At 42.7% G+C, this 24,738-nt stretch overlaps 1 protein-coding gene across 3 annotated transcripts in view; it reads left to right on the forward strand.

The window, feature by feature from the left end:
- UMAD1 (UBAP1-MVB12-associated (UMA) domain containing 1) overlaps window positions 1-19,542 on the forward strand; it is a 295,126-nt gene extending 275,584 nt beyond the window's left edge. For all 3 annotated transcript variants that reach the window (XM_053714092.1, XM_053714091.1, XM_053714090.1), the window contains exon 4: window positions 17,979-19,542. In XM_053714092.1, the coding sequence (XP_053570067.1) occupies window positions 17,979-18,236 (258 nt within the window). In that variant the 3' untranslated portion in view covers window positions 18,237-19,542. The remainder of the gene's footprint in view (window positions 1-17,978) is intronic.
- The last annotated feature ends 5,196 nt before the right edge of the window (window positions 19,543-24,738 follow it).

A 24,738-nucleotide genomic window follows, 5' to 3' on the forward strand; every position in this document is an offset into this window, starting at 1 on the left:
GAGGCCCCTAGTACATCTAGCGCGCCAATACTCCTTACTATGCAACAATTAACGGCTGTAATGGATAATTCAAAATAAAAAAACATTTTAGCCAAAATGCCCACTTATCAGCGAAAGCGCGACTGCTCTGTTTTAGAAAATACTGAAGAGCATGAGGACGCTGATGATATTGGTTCTGAAGGGCCCCTACACCAGTCTGAGGGGGCCAGGGAGGTTTTGTCTGAGGGAGAAATTTCAGATTCAGGGAAAATTTCTCAACAAGCTGAACCTGATGTGATTACATTTAAATTTAAATTGGAACATCTCCGCGCTCTGCTTAAGGAGGTGTTATCCACTCTGGATGATTGTGAGAATTTGGTCATTCCAGAGAAACTATGTAAAATGGACAAGTTCCTAGAGGTCCCGGGGCCCCCCGAAGCTTTTCCTATACCCAAGCGGGTGGCGGACATTGTAAATAAAGAATGGGAAAGGCCCGGTATACCTTTCGTCCCTCCCCCCATATTTAAAAAATTGTTTCCTATGGTCGACCCCAGAAAGGACTTATGGCAGACAGTCCCCAAGGTCGAGGGGGCGGTTTCTACTCTAAACAAACGCACCACTATACCCATAGAAGATAGTTGTGCTTTCAAAGATCCTATGGATAAAAAATTAGAAGGTTTGCTTAAAAAGATGTTTGTTCAGCAAGGTTACCTTCTACAACCAATTTCATGCATTGTTCCTGTCACTACAACCGCGTGTTTCTGGTTCGATGAGCTAGAAAAGGCGCTCAATAATAATTCTTCTTCTTATGAGGAGATTATGGACAGAATTCGTGCTCTCAAATTGGCTAATTCTTTCACCCTAGACGCCACTTTGCAATTGGCTAGGTTAGCGGCGAAAAATTCTGGTTTTGCTATTGTGGCGCGCAGAGCGCTTTGGTTAAAATCTTGGTCAGCGGATGCGTCTTCCAAGAACAAATTGCTTAACATTCCTTTCAAGGGGAAAACGCTGTTTGGCCCTGACTTGAAAGAGATTATCTCTGATATCACTGGGGGCAAGGGCCACGCCCTTCCTCAGGATAGGTCTTTCAAGGCCAAAAATAAACCTAATTTCTCCAACATAGGTGTGTCCGGTCCACGGCGTCATCCTTACTTGTGGGATATTCTCTTCCCCAACAGGAAATGGCAAAGAGCCCAGCAAAGCTGGTCACATGATCCCTTCTAGGCTCCGCCTACCCCAGTCATTCTCTTTGCCGTTGTACAGGCAACATCTCCACGGAGATGGCTTAGAGTTTTTTAGTGTTTAACTGTAGTTTTTCATTATTCAATCAAGAGTTTGTTATTTTCAAATAGTGCTGGTACGTACTATTTACTCAGAAACAGAAAAGAGATGAAGAATTCTGTTTGTATGAGGAAAATGATTTTAGCAACCGTAACTAAAATCCATGGCTGTTCCACACAGGACTGTTGAGAGCAATTAACTTCAGTTGGGGGAACAGTTTGCAGTCCCTTGCTGCTTGAGGTATGACACATTCTAACAAGACGATGTAATGCTGGAAGCTGTCATTTTCCCTATGGGATCCGGTAAGCCATGTTTATTACGATTGTAAATAAGGGCTTCACAAGGGCTTATTTAAACTGTAGACTTTTTCTGGGCTAAATCGATTGATTATTAACACATATTTAGCCTTGAGGAATCATTTTATCTGGGTATTTTGATATAATAATATCGGCAGGCACTGTTTTAGACACCTTATTCTTTAGGGGCTTTCCCAAAGCATAGGCAGAGTCTCATTTTCGCGCCGGTGTTGCGCACTTGTTTTTGAGAGGCATGGCATGCAGTCGCATGTGAGAGGAGCTCTGATACTTATAAAAGACTTCTGAAGGCGTCATTTGGTATCGTATTCCCCTTTGGGTTTGGTTGGGTCTCAGCAAAGCAGATACCAGGGACTGTAAAGGGGTTTAAAGCTTAAAACGGCTCCGGTTCCGTTATTTTAAGGGTTAAAGCTTCCAAAATTGGTGTGCAATATTTTCAAGGCTTTAAGACGCTGTGGTGAAAATTTGGTGAATTTTGAACAATTCCTTCATGTTTTTTCGCAATTGCAGTAATAAAGTGTGTTCAGTTTAAAATTTAAAGTGACAGTAACGGTTTTATTTTAAAACGTTTTTTGTACTTTCTGATCAAGTTTATGCCTGTTTAACATGTCTGAACTACCAGATAGACTGTGTTCTGAATGTGGGGAAGCCAGAATTCCTATTCATTTAAATAAATGTGATTTATGTGATAATGACAATGATGCCCAAGATGATTCCTCAAGTGAGGGGAGTAAGCATGGTACTGCATCATTCCCTCCTTCGTCTACACGAGTCTTGCCCACTCAGGAGGCCCCTAGTACATCTAGCGCGCCAATACTCCTTACTATGCAACAATTAACGGCTGTAATGGATAATTCTGTCAAAAACATTTTAGCCAAAATGAACCCTTGTCAGCGTAAGCGTGGCTGCTCTGTTTTAGTTACTGAAGAGCATGACGACGCTGATATTAATATCTCTGAAGGGCCCCTAACCCAATCTGAGGGGGCCAGGGAGGTTTTGTCTGAGGGAGAAATTACTGATTTAGGGAACATTTCTCAGCAGGCTGAATCTGAGGTGATTACATTTAAATTTAAATTGGAACATCTCCGCATTTTGCTTAAGGAGGTATTATCCACTCTGGATGATTGTGAAAATTTAGTCATCCCAGAGAAACTATGTAAAATGGACAAGTTCCTAGAGGTGCCGGGGCTCCCAGAAGCTTTTCCTATACCCAAGCGGGTGGCGGACATTGTTAATAAAGAATGGGAAAGGCCCGGTATTCCTTTCGTCCCTCCCCCCATATTTAAAAAATTGTTTCCTATGGTCGACCCCAGAAAGGACTTATGGCAGTCAGTCCCCAAGGTCGAGGGAGCGGTTTCTACTTTAAACAAACGCACCACTATTCCCATAGAGGATAGTTGTGCTTTCAAAGATCCTATGGATAAAAAATTAGAAGGTTTGCTTAAAAAGATGTTTGTTCAGCAGGGTTACCTTCTACAACCCATTTCATGCATTGTCCCTGTCACTACTGCCGCATATTTCTGGTTTGATGAACTGCTTAAGGTGCTCGATAGTGACTCTCCTCCTTATGAGGAGATTATGGACAGAATCAATGCTCTCAAATTGGCTAATTCTTTCACTCTAGACGCCTCTTTGCAATTGGCTAAGTTAGCGGCTAAGAACTCTGGGTTTGCTATTGTGGCGCGCAGAGCGCTTTGGTTGAAATCTTGGTCGGCTGATGCGTCTTCCAAGAACAAGCTACTAAACATTCCTTTCAAGGGGAAAACGTTGTTTGGTCCTGACTTGAAGGAGATTATCTCTGATATCACTGGGGGTAAGGGCCACGCCCTTCCTCAGGATCGGCCTTTCAAGGCAAAAAATAGACCTAATTTTCGTCCCTTTCGTAAAAACGGACCAGCCCAAGGTGCTACGTCCTCTAAGCAAGAGGGTAATACTTCTCAGGCCAAGCCAGCTTGGAGACCAATGCAAGGCTGGAACAAGGAAAAGCAGGCCAAGAAACCTGCCACTGCTACCAAGACAGCATGAAATATTGGCCCCCGATCCGGGACCGGATCTGGTGGGGGGCAGACTCTCTCTCTTCGCTCAGGCTTGGGCAAGAGATGTTCTGGATCCTTGGGCGCTAGAAATAGTCTCCCAGGGTTATCTTCTGGAATTCAAGGGACTTCCCCCAAGGGGGAGGTTCCACAGGTCGCAGTTGTCTTCAGACCACATAAAAAGACAGGCGTTCTTACATTGTGTAGAAGACCTGTTAAAAATGGGAGTGATTCATCCTGTTCCATTAAGAGAACAAGGGATGGGGTTCTACTCCAATCTGTTCATAGTTCCCAAAAAAGAGGGAACGTTCAGACCAATCCTAGATCTCAAGATCTTAAACAAATTTCTCAAGGTCCCATCGTTCAAGATGGAAACCATTCGAACTATCCTCCCTTCCATCCAGGAAGGTCAATTCATGACCACGGTGGATTTAAAGGATGCGTATCTACATATTCCTATCCACAAGGAACATCATCGGTTCCTAAGGTTTGCATTCCTGGACAAACATTACCAGTTCGTGGCGCTTCCTTTCGGATTAGCCACTGCTCCAAGGATTTTCACAAAGGTACTAGGGTCCCTTCTAGCGGTGCTAAGACCAAGGGGCATTGCAGTAGTACCTTACCTGGACGACATTCTGATTCAAGCGTCGTCCCTTCCTCAAGCAAAGGCTCACACGGACATTGTCCTGGCCTTTCTCAGATCTCACGGCTGGAAAGTGAACGTGGAAAAGAGTTCTCTATCCCCGTCAACAAGGGTTCCCTTCTTGGGAACAATTATAGACTCCTTAGAAATGAGGATCTTTCTAACAGAGGCCAGAAAAACAAAGCTTCTGGACTCTTGTCGGATACTTCATTCCGTTCCTCTTCCTTCCATAGCTCAGTGCATGGAAGTGATCGGGTTGATGGTGGCGGCGATGGACATAGTTCCTTTTGCGCGCATTCATCTAAGACCATTACAACTGTGCATGCTCAGTCAGTGGAATGGGGACTATACAGACTTGTCTCCGAAGATACAAGTAAATCAGAGAACCAGAGACTCACTCCGTTGGTGGCTGTCCCTGGACAATCTGTCTCAAGGGATGATGTTCCACAGACCAGAGTGGGTCATTGTCACGACCGACGCCAGTCTGATAGGCTGGGGCGCGGTCTGGGGATCCCTGAAAGCTCAGGGTCTTTGGTCTCGGGAAGAATCTCTTCTACCGATAAATATTCTGGAACTGAGAGCGATATTCAATGCTCTCCAGGCCTGGCCCCAGCTTGCGAGGACCAGGTTCATACGGTTTCAATCAGACAACATGACGACTGTTGCGTACATCAACCATCAGGGGGGAACAAGGAGTTCCCTAGCGATGGAAGAAGTAACCAAAATTATTCTTTGGGCGGAGTCTCACTCCTGCCACCTGTCTGCTATCCACATCCCAGGAGTGGAAAATTGGGAAGCGGATTTTCTGAGTCGGCAGACATTGCATCCGGGGGAGTGGGAACTCCATCCGGAAATCTTTGCCCAAGTCACTCACCTGTGGGGCATTCCAGACATGGATCTGATGGCCTCTCGTCAGAACTTCAAAGTTCCTTGCTACGGGGCCAGATCCAGGGATCCCAAGGCGGCTCTAGTGGATGCACTAGTAGCACCTTGGACCTTCAAACTAGCTTATGTGTTCCCGCCATTTCCTCTCATCCCCAGGCTGATAGCCAGGATCAAGCAGGAGAGGGCGTCGGTGATCTTGATAGCTCCTGCGTGGCCACGCAGGACTTGGTATGCAGATCTGGTGAATATGTCATCGGCTCCACCTTGGAAGCTACCTTTGAGACGAGACCTTCTTGTTCAGGGTCCGTTCGAACATCCGAATCTGGTTTCACTCCAGCTGACTGCTTGGAGATTGAACGCTTGATTTTATCGAAGCGAGGATTCTCAGATTCTGTTATCGATACTCTTGTTCAGGCCAGAAAGCCTGTGACTAGAAAGATTTACCACAAAATTTGGAAAAAATATATCTGTTGGTGTGAATCTAAAGGATTCCCTTGGGACAAGGTTAAGATTCCTAGGATTCTATCCTTCCTTCAAGAAGGATTGGAAAAAGGATTATCTGCAAGTTCCCTGAAGGGACAGATTTCTGCCTTGTCGGTATTACTTCACAAAAAGCTGGCAGCTGTGCCAGATGTTCAAGCCTTTGTTCAGGCTCTGGTTAGAATCAAGCCTGTTTACAAACCTTTGACTCCTCCTTGGAGTCTCAATTTAGTTCTTTCAGTTCTTCAGGGGGTTCCGTTTGAACCCTTACATTCCGTTGATATTAAGTTATTATCTTGGAAAGTTTTGTTTTTAGTTGCGATTTCTTCTGCTAGAAGAGTCTCAGAATTATCTGCTCTGCAGTGTTCTCCTCCTTATCTGGTGTTCCATGCAGATAAGGTGGTTTTACGTACTAAACCTGGTTTTCTTCCAAAAGTTGTTTCTAACAAAAACATTAACCAGGAGATTATCGTACCTTCTCTGTGTCCAAAACCAGTTTCAAAGAAGGAACGTTTGTTGCACAATTTGGATGTTGTTCGCGCTCTAAAATTCTATTTAGATGCTACAAAGGATTTTAGACAAACATCTTCCTTGTTTGTTGTTTATTCAGGTAAAAGGAGAGGTCAAAAAGCAACTTCTACCTCTCTCTCTTTTTGGATTAAAAGCATCATCAGATTGGCTTACGAGACTGCCGGACGGCAGCCTCCCGAAAGAATCACAGCTCATTCCACTAGGGCTGTGGCTTCCACATGGGCCTTCAAGAACGAGGCTTCTGTTGATCAGATATGTAGGGCAGCGACTTGGTCTTCACTGCACACTTTTACCAAATTTTACAAGTTTGATACTTTTGCTTCTTCTGAGGCTATTTTTGGGAGAAAGGTTTTGCAAGCCGTGGTGCCTTCCATTTAGGTGACCTGATTTGCTCCCTCCCTTCATCCGTGTCCTAAAGCTTTGGTATTGGTTCCCACAAGTAAGGATGACGCCGTGGACCGGACACACCTATGTTGGAGAAAACAGAATTTATGTTTACCTGATAAATTTCTTTCTCCAACGGTGTGTCCGGTCCACGGCCCGCCCTGGTTTTTTTAATCAGGTCTGATATTTTATTTTCTTTAACTACAGTCACCACGGTACCATATGGTTTCTCCTATGCAAATATTCCTCCTTAACGTCGGTCGAATGACTGGGGTAGGCGGAGCCTAGAAGGGATCATGTGACCAGCTTTGCTGGGCTCTTTGCCATTTCCTGTTGGGGAAGAGAATATCCCACAAGTAAGGATGACGCCGTGGACCGGACACACCGTTGGAGAAAGAAATTTATCAGGTAAACATAAATTCTGTTTTTCGTCCCTTTCGCAGAAACGGACCAGCCCCAAGTGCTACGTCCTCTAAGCAAGAGGGTAATACTTCTCAAGCCAAGCCAGCCTGGAGACCAATGCAAGGCTGGAACAAAGGAAAGCAGGCCAAGAAACCTGCCACTGCTACCAAGACAGCATGAGATGTTGGCCCCCGATCCGGGACCGGATCTGGTGGGGGGCAGACTCTCTCTCTTCGCTCAGGCTTGGGCAAGAGATGTTCTGGATCCTTGGGCACTAGAAATAGTCTCCCAAGGTTATCTTCTGGAATTCAAGGGGCTTCCCCCAAGGGGGAGGTTCCACAGGTCTCAATTGTCTTCAGACCACATAAAAAAACAGGCATTCTTACATTGTGTAGAAGACCTGTTAAAAATGGGAGTGATTCATCCTGTTCCATTAGGAGAACAAGGGATGGGGTTCTACTCCAATCTGTTCGTAGTTCCCAAAAAAGAGGGAACATTCAGACCGATCTTAGATCTCAAGATCCTAAACAAGTTTCTCAAGGTTCCATCGTTCAAAATGGAAACCATTCGAACAATTCTTCCTTCCATCCAGGAAGGTCAATTCATGACCACGGTGGATTTAAAGGATGCGTATCTACATATTCCTATCCACAAGGAACATCATCGGTTCCTAAGGTTCGCATTCCTGGACAAGCATTACCAGTTTGTGGCACTTCCGTTCGGATTAGCCACTGCTCCTAGGATTTTCACAAAGGTACTAGGGTCCCTTCTAGCGGTGCTAAGACCAAGGGGCATTGCAGTAGTACCTTACTTGGACGACATTCTGATTCAAGCGTCGTCCCTTCCTCAAGCAAAGGCTCACACGGACATTGTCCTGGCCTTTCTCAGATCTCACGGGTGGAAAGTGAACGTAGAAAAAAGTTCTCTATCTCCGTCAACAAGGGTTCCCTTCTTGGGAACAATAATAGACTCCTTAGAAATGAGGATTTTTCTGACAGAGGCCAGAAAATCAAAACTTCTAAACTCTTGTCAAATACTTCATTCTGTTCCTCTTCCTTCCATAGCGCAGTGCATGGAAGTAATAGGTTTGATGGTAGCGGCAATGGACATAGTTCCTTTTGCGCGCATTCATCTAAGACCATTACAACTGTGCATGCTCAGTCAGTGGAATGGGGACTATACAGACTTGTCTCCGACGATACAAGTAAATCAGAGGACCAGAGATTCACTCCGTTGGTGGCTGTCCCTGGACAACCTGTCACAGGGGATGAGCTTCCGCAGACCAGAGTGGGTCATTGTCACGACCGACGCCAGTCTGGTGGGCTGGGGCGCGGTCTGGGGACCCCTGAAAGCTCAGGGTCTTTGGTCTCGGGAAGAATCTCTTCTACCGATAAATATTCTGGAACTGAGAGCGATACTCAATGCTCTCAAGGCTTGGCCTCAGCTAGCAAAGGCCAAGTTCATACGGTTTCAATCAGACAACATGACGACTGTTGCGTACATCAACCATCAGGGGGGAACAAGGAGTTCCCTGGCGATGGAAGAAGTGACCAAAATCATTCAATGGGCGGAGACTCACTCCTGCCACTTGTCTGCAATCCACATCCCAGGAGTGGAAAATTGGGAAGCGGATTTTCTGAGTCGTCAGACATTTCATCCGGGGGAGTGGGAACTCCATCCGGAAATCTTTGCCCAAATTACTCAATTGTGGGGCATTCCAGACATGGATCTGATGGCCTCTCGTCAGAACTTCAAGGTTCTTTGCTACGGGTCCAGATCCAGGGATCCCAAGGCGACTCTAGTAGATGCACTAGTAGCACCTTGGACCTTCAAACTAGCTTATGTATTCCCGCCGTTTCCTCTCATCCCCAGGCTGGTAGCCAGGATCAATCAGGAGAGAGCATCGGTGATCTTGATAGCTCCTGCGTGGCCACGCAGGACTTGGTATGCAGACCTGGTGAATATGTCATCGGCTCCACCATGGAAGCTACCTTTGAGACGAGACCTTCTTGTTCAAGGTCCGTTCGAACATCCGAATCTGGTCTCACTCCAACTGACTGCTTGGAGATTGAACGCTTGATCTTATCAAAGCGAGGGTTCTCAGATTCTGTCATTGATACTCTTGTTCAGGCCAGAAAGCCTGTAACTAGAAAAATTTACCACAAAATATGGAAAAAATATATCTGTTGGTGTGAATCTAAAGGATTCCCTTGGGACAAGGTAAAAATTCCTAAGATTCTATCCTTTCTTCAAGAAGGTTTGGAGAAAGGATTATCTGCTAGTTCCTTGAAGGGACAGATTTCTGCCTTGTCTGTGTTACTTCACAAAAAGCTGGCAGCTGTGCCAGATGTTCAAGCCTTTGTTCAGGCTCTGGTTAGAATCAAGCCTGTTTACAAACCTTTGACTCCTCCTTGGAGTCTCAATTTAGTTCTTTCAGTTCTTCAGGGGGTTCCGTTTGAACCCTTACATTCCGTTGATATTAAGTTATTATCTTGGAAAGTTTGTTTTTGGTTGCAATTTCTGCTGCTAGAAGAGTTTCAGAATTATCTGCTCTGCAGTGTTCCCCTCCTTATCTGGTGTTCCATGCAGATAAGGTGGTTTTACGTACTAAACCTGGTTTTCTTCCGAAAGTTGTTTCTAACAAAAACATTAACCAGGAGATAGTCGTGCCTTCTTTGTGTCCGAATCCAGTTTCAAAGAAGGAACGTTTGTTGCACAATTTGGATGTTGTTCGTGCTCTAAAATTCTATTTAGATGCTACAAAGGATTTTAGACAAACATCTTCCTTGTTTGTTGTTTATTCTGGTAAAAGGAGAGGTCAAAAAGCAACTTCTACCTCTCTCTCTTTTTGGATTAAAAGCATCATCAGATTGGCTTATGAGACTGCCGGACGGCAGCCTCCTGAAAGAATCACAGCTCATTCCACTAGGGCTGTGGCTTCCACATGGGCCTTCAAGAACGAGGCTTCTGTTGATCAGATATGTAAGGCAGCGACTTGGTCTTCACTGCACACTTTTACTAAATTTTACAAGTTTGATACTTTTGCTTCTTCTGAGGCTATTTTTGGGAGAAAGGTTTTGCAAGCCGTGGTGCCTTCCATCTAGGTGACCTGATTTGCTCCCTCCCTTCATCCGTGTCCTAAAGCTTTGGTATTGGTTCCCACAAGTAAGGATGACGCCGTGGACCGGACACACCTATGTTGGAGAAAACAGAATTTATGTTTACCTGATAAATTACTTTCTCCAACGGTGTGTCCGGTCCACGGCCCGCCCTGGTTTTTTAATCAGGTCTGATAATTTATTTTCTTTAACTACAGTCACCACGGTATCATATGGTTTCTCCTATGCAAATATTCCTCCTTTACGTCGGTCGAATGACTGGGGAAGGCGGAGCCTAGGAGGGATCATGTGACCAGCTTTGCTGGGCTCTTTGCCATTTCCTGTTGGGGAAGAGAATATCCCACAAGTAAGGATGACGCCGTGGACCGGACACACCGTTGGAGAAAGTAATTTATCAGGTAAACATAAATTCTGTTTTTGCTTCTTCGGAGGCTATTTTTGGGAGAAAGGTTTTGCATGCAGTGGTACCTTCCGTTTAAGTACCTGCCTTGTCCCTCCCTTCATCCCTGTCCTATAGCTTTGGTATTGGTATCCCACAAGTAATGGATGAATCCGTGGACTGGATACACCTTACAAGAGAAAACAAAATTTATGCTTACCTGATAAATTTATTTCTCTTGTGGTGTATCCAGTCCACGGCCCGCCCTGTCATTTTAAGGCAGGTGTTTTTTATTTTTAAACTACAGTCACCACTGCACCCTATAGTTTCTCCTTTTTTTCTTGCTTGTCTTCGGTCGAATGACTGGGGGTGGCAGTTAGGGGAGGAGCTATATAGACAGCTCTGCTGTGTGTGTCCTCTTGCAGCTTCCTGTTGGGAAGGAGAATATCCCACAAGTAATGGATGAACCCGTGGACTGGATACACCACAAGAGAAATAAATTTATCAGGTAAGCATAAATTTTGTTTTCCTCTATCCAGTTATGGAGGATTCTGATGCTGAGATCTGTGTCCGGTGACGAATCCGGATTGGCCTCGTTGACACATATCAACCAGTTTTGTTCCGTATGCCATTTCAGAGCGCCTGGTTCCTTGGGCTCGGGGAATCAAGGGACTGCTGAGCCATCCACCTCTGGGGGTCCTGTCCACCGAGAGGCAAGTTCCCTACCAATACATACTTCTACACATGCGGTTAAACCCAGTTTCTGATTCCTCCATGCAGGGGGGTATGTTCCCCCCGGAGGTTGCAGCACGTTTTCGCTTCTACATAATGTTGGCGATTGTTCATCTGCAGAGTCCAGACGTTTCTTTGAGAATGTGCTTGTGCCCTATTGTTCCGGGCCTTCCGCCTTGGGGAGGGCCTCTACAGTTCCCCACGGGTGTAACAGTCCCTGAATGTTGTGCCTTTCGTTACAGGATTGCGCACCTTTGGGTATTGCTCAGACATGTTTTTCAGTTATTGAATGATCCTATCGTTACCAGATATGGGGATTTTCAGTCTGCTAATTCGAATGGTGAACCTCATTAGACACACAGGGATGAAGTAATCTCCTGATTACCTGATTAATCTCCTTGTTTGAGTTCTTTCCCAGTTTTTGAAAGATAGGGCTCCGTTTGGCTGGTCCTGTGGGTAGGCCTGTGTCTTTTTGGGCATTACCTCCGGGTTGCCTTATATTTTATTTATATCCGATGGGATGTCTTTTATTTGTTTTTGTTTCCTTTGGGAACCTTCTGGGATTGATACTCTTTATTACTTCTTCGGTAGTTGTTTTGGACATTTTAGTCCTATGTTAAAAATGTCTGTTTTACATTTTTTTCCCCTATGAGGGAAAATGTATGCAGCTTGTCGTTTAGGACCCTGGGTGCAGGCTAGTCGTGTCGGATTCGTTTGGTCTTGCGGCTGTTCAGACACGTGGCGCTGTTCTGCTCTGCTGGTTCGGTAGAAGTGCTCAGGTTATCATTGTTTTTCATGTTCAACTAAGCATTCAAGAGGACCTGTAGGTCCGTGAGGCAGGAAGGATTGTTTCAGTCCTTATAGCATTCAGTCATAGATGGCCAGGCAGGGGAGTTTTCCGCTGCGTCACTCTATCTGACATCTGATTTCATCAGAACTTAGCGTTTCCTCCCCCATGTGGTGGAGGGTTGGAGGGCTTAATGCCCCTGACTGCAGTTGAGCTGTTTGGCCTTTATTTTTAGGCCTCTGGATTTGTCCTTTTGGGCTTGGTCCAACAGCTTGTACAGGATAGCTGTCTAGCATGCGGAAGGTTTGCAGTTTGAAACCTGTTGCAGCTCTTGACACCATGCAGGTGTACGCGTAAGCTTTTTACAGTTTATCTATATACAGCTATTACTCTTTGACGTGTACTGTCTGTCTTTATTATATAAGAGACCTTTGGGTCTTCTTCCATTGTCTCCGGGTGAGATGGATCTCCTTTTAGGGATCTGTGTTCCCAAGTGATGGTTGTTCCCTTCGGGGACTTTGTTTAGCTCGGGTTTTTCCAAAGCTGGGTAGGCTTAGTGCCTTTCTCTTCCTTGTTTCCTCTGCTTGTGCGGAGATTAAAGGGAGACTAGTCCTGCTAGTAGGATTTTTTTTACCTCGAGGGGGCGTTGGACTTTAGCTAGGGATGGTTCCTTCCTTTGGTCGGGGCTTTCGAGTTCTTATCGTTATCCGGATACTCTGGATATGCATCCATATCCCTTGTGTCTGGCTTTTTGGTCAGCTGGGGACTTTAGTTCTAGGGTAAGGTTTGCCTGAACTATTAGGTGCCCGGTCCTGTTTTTCTCCCTGAGACCGGTTGCTGAAGCTTCGCTTGACCTTTTTCCTGACCCAGTCTTGGGTGGTTTTGGCATCTTGGATCTCAGGGCTGGTTGGGGTGTTCCAGATTAGTGGGAACTTGGGCTATGTCCTTGGTCCATCTACCTAACCTGGTCATGGTTGGCCAGGTTTTTGGAGTATTTTTTACTCTTTGCCACAGAGTAGCCCATGTCATCAAGGGGCTATGTGGCTTTTTACACTCTGTTTATGTTCTCAGACCAGCTATTTCTATTGCTGATTTGGCTGCTGCTATACCTACTGGTTGTCTAGTCTTTCAGTTTTCTGATGACCCTGTTAGTGTAATTGTGATGCTGTATTTGATATTCTAAAGATTAATGTCTTTAGCAATTCTTGCTAGGAGGGCCTTGTGGCTTACATCCTGGTCTACTGATATGGTGTCTTAATCTAGATTGTCTCTTTCCTTTCAGGAAAATACATTATTTTGGTTTGATTTAGATTCTATTATTTCTACTATTACTGGAAGTAAATGGAGCTTTTCGTCCTCAAGACAGAAAGTCTAAAGGAAAATACAAAGCATCTTATCATTTTCGTTACTTTCGTCAGAAGAAGGAACAGAGAACTGACTCCTCTGTTCCAAAGCAAGATTCCTCTGGTTCAATCTGGAGACCTAATTCTATCTGGAACAAGTCTAAGCAGGGTATGAAATCCGTCCATACTTCTAAACCACATGAAGGTGATGCCCCCAACCCATAAATTCTGGTCGGGCAGATTAAGTCTCTTTCAGGAGGCTTGGTTTCATTCTGTTCCAGATCCCTGGGATCAGAATGTTATTTTTCAGGTATATCAAATTGGATTAAGAATGTCGTCTCCCAGAGGAAGGTTTTTTTCTGTCCAATATTCCAAAAAATCCTGTAAAATCTCAAGCTTTTCTTAAATCTGTCTAAGATCTGGAAGATATGGGAGTTTTTGTTCCAGTTTCTTTGCAGGCACTTTCAGACAAGTTCTAGATCTAAAGACTCTGAACAAATTTGTAAGAATTCAATCTTTCAGAATGGAAACTATCAGGGCTGTTCTGCCTTTTATTCAACAAGGTCACTTTAGTTCCACAATAGATTAAAAGGATGCTTACTTTCATGTTCCAATTCTCAGAGAACATTTCCAGTTTCTAAGGTTTGCTTTTCTGGACAATCATTTTCAGTTCGTTGCTCTTCCATTTGGTCTGGCTACAGCTCCAAGAATGTTTACCAAGGTTCTGGGTGCACTTTTGTCTGTAATCAGAGCTCAGGGTATTGCAGTATTTCCTTACCTGGACTATATCTTGGTTAAAGCCCCATTTTTTTCCTTTAGCAGAATTGTTGTTTTTTTATTGCAGCTTCAGATGCAATTCCATTTGCTTGATTTCACATAAGGCCACTTCAGCTTTGTATGCTGCATCAATGGTGCAGGGATTATAATCGGCTGTCTCAAAGGTATTTTTGGATCCCAGTCCCACTTGGTGGCTAGATGATCAGTTTATTATTCAGGGGGCTTATTTTGCTCGTCCTGCCAGGACTGTGGTCACTAGAGATGCAAGTCTTTCAGGTTTGGGAGCTGTTTGGGGGTCTCTGACAGCAGAGGGGGTTTGGTATCCTCTGGAGACGAGCTAGTCAATATTCTGGAACTCTTTGCAATTTTTAGAGCCTTTCAAGTTTAGCCTCTGTTTAAAAGGGTAACAGATAATGTCACAGCAGTAGCTTATATCAAGCATCAGGGGGAAATCACAGTTCCCAGGCAATGATGGTGTCTCGGATTCTCTCTTGGGCAGAAGCTAATTCTTGTCTAATTTCTGCCATTCACATCCCAGGAGTGAACAATTGGGAGGCGGACTTTCTCAGTTGTCAGTCTCGACATCCAGGGGAGTGGTCTCTTCACCAGGATGTTTTCAATCAGATTGTAGCGCTTTGGGGTCTCCAAGAAATAGATCCGATGGCCTCTCGTTTGAACAACAAACTTCCAAGGTACTTTGGGAGGTCCAGGGATCCTCAGGCAGTGGTAGTGGATGCTCTAGTAGTTCCTTGTTTTTTTCAGCCGTCTTATCTGTTCCCTCCTCTGGTTCTTCTTCCCAGAGTGATTTCCAGATAAGGCTAGAGAAGTTGTTTGTAATCCTGATTTCCCGAGCGTGGCCTCGCTGGTTTTGGTATGTGGATCTGGTTCAAATGTCTAGTTGCCCTCCTTGCCCTCTTCCTCATCGTTCAGACCTTCTGTCCCAAGGTCCTTTTTTCCATTCGAATCTCAAGTCGCTGAACTTGATGGCATGGAAATTGAGACATAGGAGTTTCTCATATTCTGTGATTGAAACTCTGATTCAGGCTCGTAAACCTGTTACTAGGAAGATCTATCTATTTCTTGGTGTATAAATCATGATTTTTCCTGGCATTCTTTCAGGATTTCTAGGATTCTTCCATTTTTGCAGGATGGCCTAGATAAGGGTCTATCTGCCAGTTCTCTGAAAGGGCAGATTTCAGCTCTTTCAGTTTTGCTCCACAGAAATATTGCTAATCTTCCTGATTTTTATTGTTTTGTTCAGGCTTTGATCTGTATTAAACCCGCTATCAAGCCTATTTTTCCTCCATGGAATTTTAACCTAGTGTTAAGAATTTTACAGGCTCCTCCTTTTGAACCTATGCATAAACTGGACATTAAAGGGACAGTCAAGTATAAATTAAACTTTGATTATTCAGATAGGACTTTTAATTTTAATTGACGTTCCAATTTACTTTTATCATCAAATTTGCTTTTTTCTCTTGGTATTCTTAGTTTAAACTAAACATAGGTAGGCTCATATATAAGTTCTAAGCCTTTGAGGGCTGCCTCTTATCACATGCTTTTTAAATCTCTTTTCAACACAAAGAGACAGAAAGTACATGTGGGCTATATAGATAACACTGTGTTCAGGCACAGAAAGTTATTTAAGATCTAGCACAATACAATGCTAAATTTAAGACAATAGATAATAAACAGTCACAGTCATGTGATCAAGGGGCTGGAAGAAGGTTCCTAGATACAAGGTAATCAAAAAAGTAAAAAGTACATTAATATAACTATGTTGGTTATGCAAAACTGGGGAATGAGTAATAAAGGGATTATCTATCTTTTAAAACCTTAACAATTCTATGGTTGACTGTCCCTTTAAACTAAACTACTTTCTTGGAAAGTTGTATTTCTTTTAGCTATATCTTCTGCTACGATAGTTTCTGAGTTGTCTGCTCTTTCTTAGGCGCATCCTTATTTGATTTTTCATCAGGTTAAGTCTGTTAAGTTTTTTGAAGGGGTTGTTTCTTCAGACAAATGGGCAGAGAGATTGTTTTTCGTTCATTGTGTCCTAATCCTATGAATCCTTCTTAAAGATCTTTGCATTCTCTGGATGTTTTTAGGGCAATTCAATATTATGTTGATGCTACTAAGCATTTTAGACAAACATCTAGTTTTTCTTAATTTTTTTTTAGGAAAGGTCAGAAGGTCTCTGCTATTTCATTAGCCTCTTGGTTAAATTTTTTTGATTCACAGAGCTTTTTTTTAGGCAGGTCAGCCTCCAAGGCAGCAGATTACTGCTCATTCTACTAGGTCAGTTGTCACTTCTTGGGCTTTTAGGAATGAGACTTCAGTTTATCAAATTTGCAAGGCAGCTACATGGTCTTCTTTGCATACTTTTGCTAAATTCTACCATTTTGATGTTTTCGCTTTTTCTGAAGCAGTCTGTGGTAGAAAGGTTCTTCAGGCAGTCGTCTCAGATTGATGGTTAATTCTGTTTTTAAGTGAATTATAAAAATAAAAAAAGAGATAAAAATTTTTTTGGGGTTGTGGATTTATTTCCTCAGTGAAAAAGTCCCTCCCTTTATATTATTACTTGTGGAATCCACAGCTTGGGTATTAGTTCCCAAGGGTAAAGGAATGTGGACTCTCACCTCCTGTATGAAAGAAAACATAATTTATACTTACCTGATAAATTAATTTATTTCAGGGTGGTGAGTGTCCACGAGACCCCACACTTTTTTTTTGGGGGGGGGGGTTAGATTTTTCGTCAGCACATCTTTTTTTCCCTGCTCCTTTTATGGCTCTTATTCCCTTTTCTTACCTCACTTGCTAGGCTATACATTAGACTGAGTTATGTTTGAGGGGTTTTATAGAGCTCTTGGGGTTTAGGTATCTTTGCCTCCTCCTAGTGGTAGAGAAGAGTAATTCCCATAAGTAATGGATTGTAGACTTTCACCACCAAGAAAGAAATTAATTTATCAGGTAAGCATAAATGATGTAATTCTATCAAGTGAGAATAAGGTAAAATAGAGATAACATAAAGAAATCATAAGGTTGTTAGGCATTTTGTTATTGTCCATCAATCTGACCCATCCTGTCTATGAATTCACAAACATTTATGTAGGAACAAACAATGTTCACAGTGGTGATCATTTTGTTCTGGTACAATTGCTTTACCACTTTTTATTATCTCTTTTTAAGGAACATGTTTGAGGTACAGTACTTATAATTGTATGTAATTTTTTTCAAAGAATTAGCCCCTTTTAACTCTTAGACCCATTATGCATATAGCTTAGTTTGCATCTGATAGCTGCATAAATAATACAGAGGAAACCACAATCAGGATTTATGTATTTCTTGAGAGTCTCACATCATTACATTTTGGTAAGGCCTGATTGTTACCGGTTTGATCCTTGATGTATTTTTAAGCATATTTTGTATCACATGTATCTGTTAAAAGTCAAAATGTTGTCAGTCATAATCAAAGGGACACGAAACCAAAACATGTTCTTTCATTTTTTAGAGATAATACAATTATAAAATAGTTTCCGATTTACTTCTATTATCAAATAAGCTTTGTTCTTATGTTATTCTTTGTTGAATAGATATTTAGATAGGCAGCATGCACATGCCTGAGGCACTACATGACAGGAAATAGCGCTGCCATCTAGTGCTCTTGCAAATGTATAACATTGTTGCAAAACTGCTGCCATATAGTGCTGCAGACGTGCACATTCCTGAGCTTACATCCCTGCTTTTAAACAAAGTATAACAAGAAAACAAAGAACATTTGATCATAAAAGTCAATTGGAAAGATGTTTAATATGTTCTATCTGAATTATGAAAGAAAACATTTTAGTTTTATGTCCCTTTAAATGCTACTAGAACTATTTTGTAATGTACTTTTATGTTTATTTTTAGGTACCTCAAGAGACTACACATCATTTAAATAGAGATGGGTCTGAAAACAATAAACTCATCAGCCAAACATCTGACGGAAATGCAGTAATGGCAGAACTCCTCAATGACATCCCTTTCACCTTAGCCCCTCATGTCCAGGAGATGCAGAACATTTGTAAAGAGATGCCTGAAAGAGTTCCATTATATAATCTAGAAGAGAACTTCGCAAGATTTCACTACGACTTCACCTTGGAGAATTCTGTCCTTTGTGGTCTTTAACTATTTACATTTCATTATACGTGTATTTCTCACATATGCACTTTAAGAGGTATTAGATTAGCAAGCTTATGGGATATTATCATAAAGAAAATACCAAGACACATTTTAGAAGACTACTAGTGTATGTTTCAGATTGTTATCATACAAGCATTTTAATTCAGAGATATGTTTTCTGTTAAATCCTGCATGCTAATACTCCAGCTTTGGTGATGCAGATCATCATTTCAAGCAGACTGTAAGTCTCCAGGATCTAAATAGTAATGTTTGCATTCCAGGCTGTGATATCACCACATTTAGGGGTAAACAGAAAGCTCAGCTCTCTGGACTCCAGATCACTTCAGGGGTTTGGAAATTGCCTAATGCAGTTTAAAATAAATACATGTAGCTATCCACTAAATACCCAATACAACAGGATATCCAGGGAACAGATAGAAAATAGCAGTTTCTTCTTATTATGTGTGCTTTGTCAATAATTTAATTTTCCGATCTTGCTTTTAAAATGATATATATTCAACTATTTAAAACTATCGTACAGCATATTTAAGCAAAACACAGTCAGTGTTTAATATATAAACACAAGTTCACTAACACAAACTATCAGCAGATCCTAAGTATTTCTCCATGTCATAGTAGTATATCTGCATGTTTGTTTTAAATAATGTATATAGTCTTGGACTCTTAATTAACTATTTATAAATTATTTCCGTCATTGGACTGTTGTTTTCACCTCTACAGGAGGACATTTCAAATGAGGGCAGAGCAGTAGTGCTCTGTGTGCCCTTTCATAACCTGAAATTCCTTCACCTTTTCAGACAAACCAGGTCTGCCTTATCCTGATCTCTTTATTTCGGTGACCAGTGTTTAGGGACAACTCCTTGAAACATTTTTTTTTCATTGGTCACCTCAGTTCCAAGTATTTGCAGTAAAGTAGTTTCATAGTTTATAGAACAGTTACATGCAGTAGTGATTTAAAAAACAATGTATGGGATAAGTACAGGGAGTGGTATTTGTGACAACAGCCATTTCAATGGTACCTTTTTTTCATGGGAAATACATTTCTTGAATTTGTTTGTTTACAAATATATATTTTTATTATTAATGTGGTGAAAACATAATTGCAGATGTATCTGTCTTCAGAGTACAGCTCTTGGGTTTGGGGGTTTATGTTACAGCCATTAATCAATACACAAATAGAATAGGAAGGATTTTAGTTTACTTTGTCATTTCACTTTCAATTACATTATGTACCATTAGAAAGATCTCCACTAATAAAAATAAGTGGTATTATCTGGACTTGTGAAATAAATGTTGTCGTATTCTTGTTTAATTTTACATTTACACCGAGAGTAATGTCCCTGTAAATCACTTGTAAAATCTAAGCAACTTTCCCATGACTCTGCCAATTCAAAAGCATTTAGGCCCTGCTCAGCTTCATGTGATCTGTGCTTTTGCTCTAGCCAATCCTTGCTGGAATCAGTGTTCATATTCTGTCTAAGTGATTAAGGTCATAGCTAATTAGGTATCACTATATTTAGTGTTCACTCGCTGCCTATCCCTGGGGCTGCTTAACATAAGTTCAAATTCAGAGCTAGGTGATTATTTGGTGGTTAAAAGAACAGTTTACTAAAAAAAATTCTCCCCTTTAATTTTTTTTCCAATGATCCACTTTACCTGCTGGAGTGTATTAAATTGTATAAAGTATTTCCTTTACCCTTATATTGGCATTTGAAATAGTTGATTTAGCCTGTAGTATCCCCACCTATTCTGAAAGTTTCTGGCCTTAAGTCCAATCTATAGATAAGCTGTGTAAACACAGACAGCAGAAGACATTACACTCCCCGTGGTTTATAGAAGAGATTAGATAATAAAATGTTAATTTCTCTTGTTAAGTGTATCCAGTCCACGGATCATCCATTACTTATGGGATATTCTCCTCCCCAACAGGAAGTTGCAAGAGGATCACCCACAGCAGAGCTGCTATATAGCTCCTCCCCTAACTGCCATATCCAGTCATTCTCTTGCAACCCTCAACAAAGATGGAGGTCGTAAGAGCAGAGTGGTGTTTTATACTCAGTTTGTTATTTTTAAATGGTACCGGAGTGTGCTGTTTATCTCAGGCAGTATTTAGAAGAAGAATCTGCCTGCGTTTTCTATGATCTTAGCAGAAGTTACTAAGATCCATGGCTGTTCTCACATATTCTGAGGAGTGAGGTAACTTCAGAGAGGGAATGGCGTGCAGGTTTTCCTGCAATAAGGTATGTGCAGTTAATATTTTTCTAGGGATGGAATTTGCTAGAAAATGCTGCTTATACCGGATTAATGTAAGTAAAGCCTTAAATGCAGTGATAGCTACTGGTATCAGGCTTACTAATAGAGATGCATACTCTTATAAAAATGTAATATAAAACGTTTGCTGGCATGTTTAATCGTTTTTATATATGTTTGGTGACAAAACTTATTGGGGCCTAGTTTTTTTCCACATGGCTGGTTTGATTTCTGCCTAGAGACAGTTTCCTGAAGCTTTCCACTGTTGGAATATGAGTGGGAAGGGCCTATTTTAGTGCAGCTAAAAATACTGACAGAGACATTCAGCTTCCCTCTGCATGATACAGGACATCTCTGAAGGGCTCAAAAGGCTTCAAAGTCGTGTTTGAGGAGGGTAACAATCACAGTAGACTGTGGCAGTTGTTGTGACTGTGTTTAAAAAACATTTTTGTCATTTATTATTGTGTTTTTGTTATTAAGGGGTTAATCATCCATTTGCAAGTGGGTGCAATGCTCTGCTGACTTGTTACATACACTGTAAAAATTTTGTTAGTGTAACTGCCTTTTTTCACTGTTATTTCAACTTTTGTCAAAATTTGTTTCTCTTAAAGGCACAGTAACGTTTTTTATATTGCTTGTTAACTTGCTTTAAAGTGTTTTCCAAGCTTGCTAGTCTCATTGCTAGTCTGTACAAACATGTCTGAAACAGAGGATACTTGTTCATTATGTTTAAAAGCCATGGTGGAGCCCCATAGGAGAATCTGTACTAAATGTATTGATTTCACCTTAAACAGTAAAGATCAGTCTTTATCTATAAAAGAATTGTCACCAGAGGGGTCTGTCGAGGGGGAAGTTATGCCAACTAACTCTCCCGACGTGTCGGACCCTTCGCCTCCCGCTCAAGGGACGCACGCTAATATGGCGCCAAGTACATCAGGGACGCCCATAGCGATTACTTTGCAGGACATGGCTGCAATCATGAATAATACCCTGTCAGAGGTATTATCCAGATTGCCTGAATTGAGAGGCAAGCGCGTAGATGCTGTAAGAGCCATGTCTGATACTGCGTCACAATATGCAGAACCTGAGGACGGAGAGCTTCAGTCTGTGGGTGACGTCTCTGATTCGAGGAGACCTGATTCAGAGATTTCTAATTTTAAATTTAAGCTTGAGAACCTCCGTGTATTGCTTGGGGAGGTATTAGCTGCTCTGAATGACTGTGACACAATTGCAGTGCCAGAGAAATTGTGTAGGCTGGATAAATACTATGCAGTGCCGGTGAGTACTGATGTTTTTCCAATACCTAAAAGGCTTACAGAAATTATTAGTAAGGAGTGGGATAGGCCCGGTGTGCCCTTTTCCCCACCTCCTATATTTAGAAAAATGTTTCCAATAGATGCCACTACACGGGACTTATGGCAGACTGTCCCTAAGGTGGAGGGAGCAGTTTCTACTTTAGCAAAGCGTACCACTATCCCGGTTGAGGACAGTTGTGCTTTTTCAGATCCAATGGATAAAAAATTAGAGGGTTACCTTAAGAAAATGTTTATTCAACAAGGTTTTATTTTACAGCCCCTTGCATGCATTGCGCCTGTCACTGCTGCGGCGGCATTCTGGTTTGAGGCCCTGGAAGAGGCCATCCATACAGCTCCATTGACTGAAATTGTTGACAAGCTTAGAACTCTTAAGCTAGCTAACTCATTTGTTTCTGATGCCATTGTTCATTTGACTAAACTAACGGCTAAGAATTCCGGATTCGCCATCCAGGCGCGTAGGGCGCTATGGCTCAAATCCTGGTCAGCTGATGTGACTTCAAAGTCTAAATTACTCAACATTCCTTTCAAGGGGACCTTATTCGGGCCTGGTTTGAAATAAATTATTGCTGACATTACTGGAGGTAAGGGTCATACCCTTCCTCAGGACAGGGCCAAATCAAAGGCCAAACAGTCTAATTTTCGTGCCTTTCGAAATTCCAAGGCAGGTGCAGCATCAACTTCCTCCGCTTCAAGACAAGAGGGAACTTTTGCTCAATCTAAGCAGGCCTGGAAACCTAACCAGTCCTGGAACAAAGGCAAGCAGGCCAGAAAGCCTGCTGCTGCCTCTAAGACAGCATGAAGGAATGGCCCCCTATCCGGCGACGGATCTAGTAGGGGGCAGACTTTTTCTCTTCGCCCAGGCGTGGGCAAGAGATGTTCAGGATCCCTGGGCGTTGGAGATCATATCTCAGGGATATCTTCTGGACTTCAAAGCTTCCCCTCCACAAGGGAGATTTCATCTTAAAAGGTTATCTGCAAATCAGATAAAGAAAGAGGCATTCCTACGCTGTGTGCAAGATCTCCTAGTAATGGGAGTGATCCATCCAGTTCCGCGGACGGAACAAGGACAGGGTTTTTATTCAAATCTGTTTGTGGTTCCCAAAAAAGAGGGAACCTTCAGACCAATTTTGGATCTAAAGATCTTAAACAAATTCCTCAGAGTTCCATCTTTCAAAATGGAAACTATTCGGACCATCCTACCCATGATCCAAGAGGGTCAGTACATGACCACATTGGACTTAAAGGATGCCTACCTTCACATACCGATTCACAAAGATCATCATCGGTTCCTAAGGTTTGCCTTTCTAGACAGGCATTACCAATTTGTAGCTCTTCCCTTCAGGTTGGCTACAGCCCTGAGAATCTTTACGAAGGTTCTGGGCTCACTTCTGGCGGTTCTAAGACCGCGAGGCATAGCGGTGGCTCCGTATCTAGACGACATCCTGATACAGGCGTCAAGCTTTCAAATTGCCAAGTCTCATACAGAGATAGTTCTGGCATTTCTGAGATCGCACGGGTGGAAAGTGAACGAGGAAAAGAGTTCTCTATCCCCACTCACAAGAGTCTCCTTCTTAGGGACTCTTATAGATTCTGTAGAGATGAAATTTTACCTGACTGAGTCCAGGTTATCAAAGCTTCTAAATGCTTGCCGTATTCTTCATTCCATTCCGCGCCCTTCGTTGGCTCAGTGTATGGAGGTGATCGGCTTAATGGTAGCGGCAATGGACATAGTGCCATTTGCGCGCCTACATCTCAGACCGCTGCAATTATGCATGCTAAGTCAGTGGAATGGGGATTACACAGATTTGTCCCCTCTGCTAAATCTGGATCAAGAGACCAGAGATTCTCTTCTCTGGTGGTTGTCTCGGGTCCACCTGTCCGAGGGTATGACCTTTCGCAGGCCAGATTGGACAATTGTAACAACAGATGCCAGCCTTCTAGGTTGGGGTGCAGTCTGGAACTCCCTGAAGGCACAGGGATCATGGACTAGGGAGGAGAAACTCTTTCCGATAAATATTCTGGAGTTAAGAGCAATATTCAATGCTCTTCTGGCTTGGCCTCAGTTAGCAACACTGAGGTTCATCAGATTTCAGTCGGGCAATATCACGACTGTGGCTTACATCAACCATCAAGGGGGAACCAGGAGTTCCCTAGCGATGTTAGAAGTCTCAAAAATAATTTGCTGGGCAGAGACTCACTCTTGCCACCTGTCAGCAATCCATATCCCAGGCGTGGAGAACTGGGAGGCGGATTTTCTAAGTCGTCAGACTTTTCACCCAGGGGAGTGGGAACTCCATCCGGAGGTGTTTGCTCAGTTGATTCATCGTTGGGGCAAACCAGAGTTGGATCTCATGGCGTCTCGCCAGAACGCCAAGCTTCCTTGTTACGGATCCAGGTCCAGGGACCCAGAAGCGAAGCTGATAGATGCTCTTGCAGCGCCTTGGTTCTTCAACCTGGCTCCTCTGCTCCCTCGACTGATTGCCAAAATCAAACAGGAGAGATCATCGGTGATTCTAATAGCGCCTGCGTGGCCACGCAGGACCTGGTATGCAGACCTAGTGGACATGTCATCCTTTCCACCATGGACTCTGCCTCTAAGACAGGACCTTCTAATACAAGGTCCTTTCAATCATCCAAATCTAATTTCTCTGAGACTGACTGCATGGAGATTGAACGCTTGATTCTATCAAAGCGTGGCTTCTCCGAGTCAGTCATTGATACCTTAATACAGGCACGAAAGCCTGTTACCAGGAGAATCTATCACAAGATATGGCGTACATATCTTTACTGGTGTGAATCCAAGAATTACTCAAGGAGTAAGGTTAGGATTCCTAGGATATTGTCCTTTCTCCAAGAGGGTTTGGACAAAGGATTATCAGCTAGTTCCTTAAAGGGACAGATTTCTGCTCTGTCTATTCTTT

The sequence above is a fragment of the Bombina bombina genome, chromosome 5, assembly GCF_027579735.1.
Source record: "Bombina bombina isolate aBomBom1 chromosome 5, aBomBom1.pri, whole genome shotgun sequence".
NCBI lineage: Eukaryota > Metazoa > Chordata > Amphibia > Anura > Bombinatoridae > Bombina > Bombina bombina.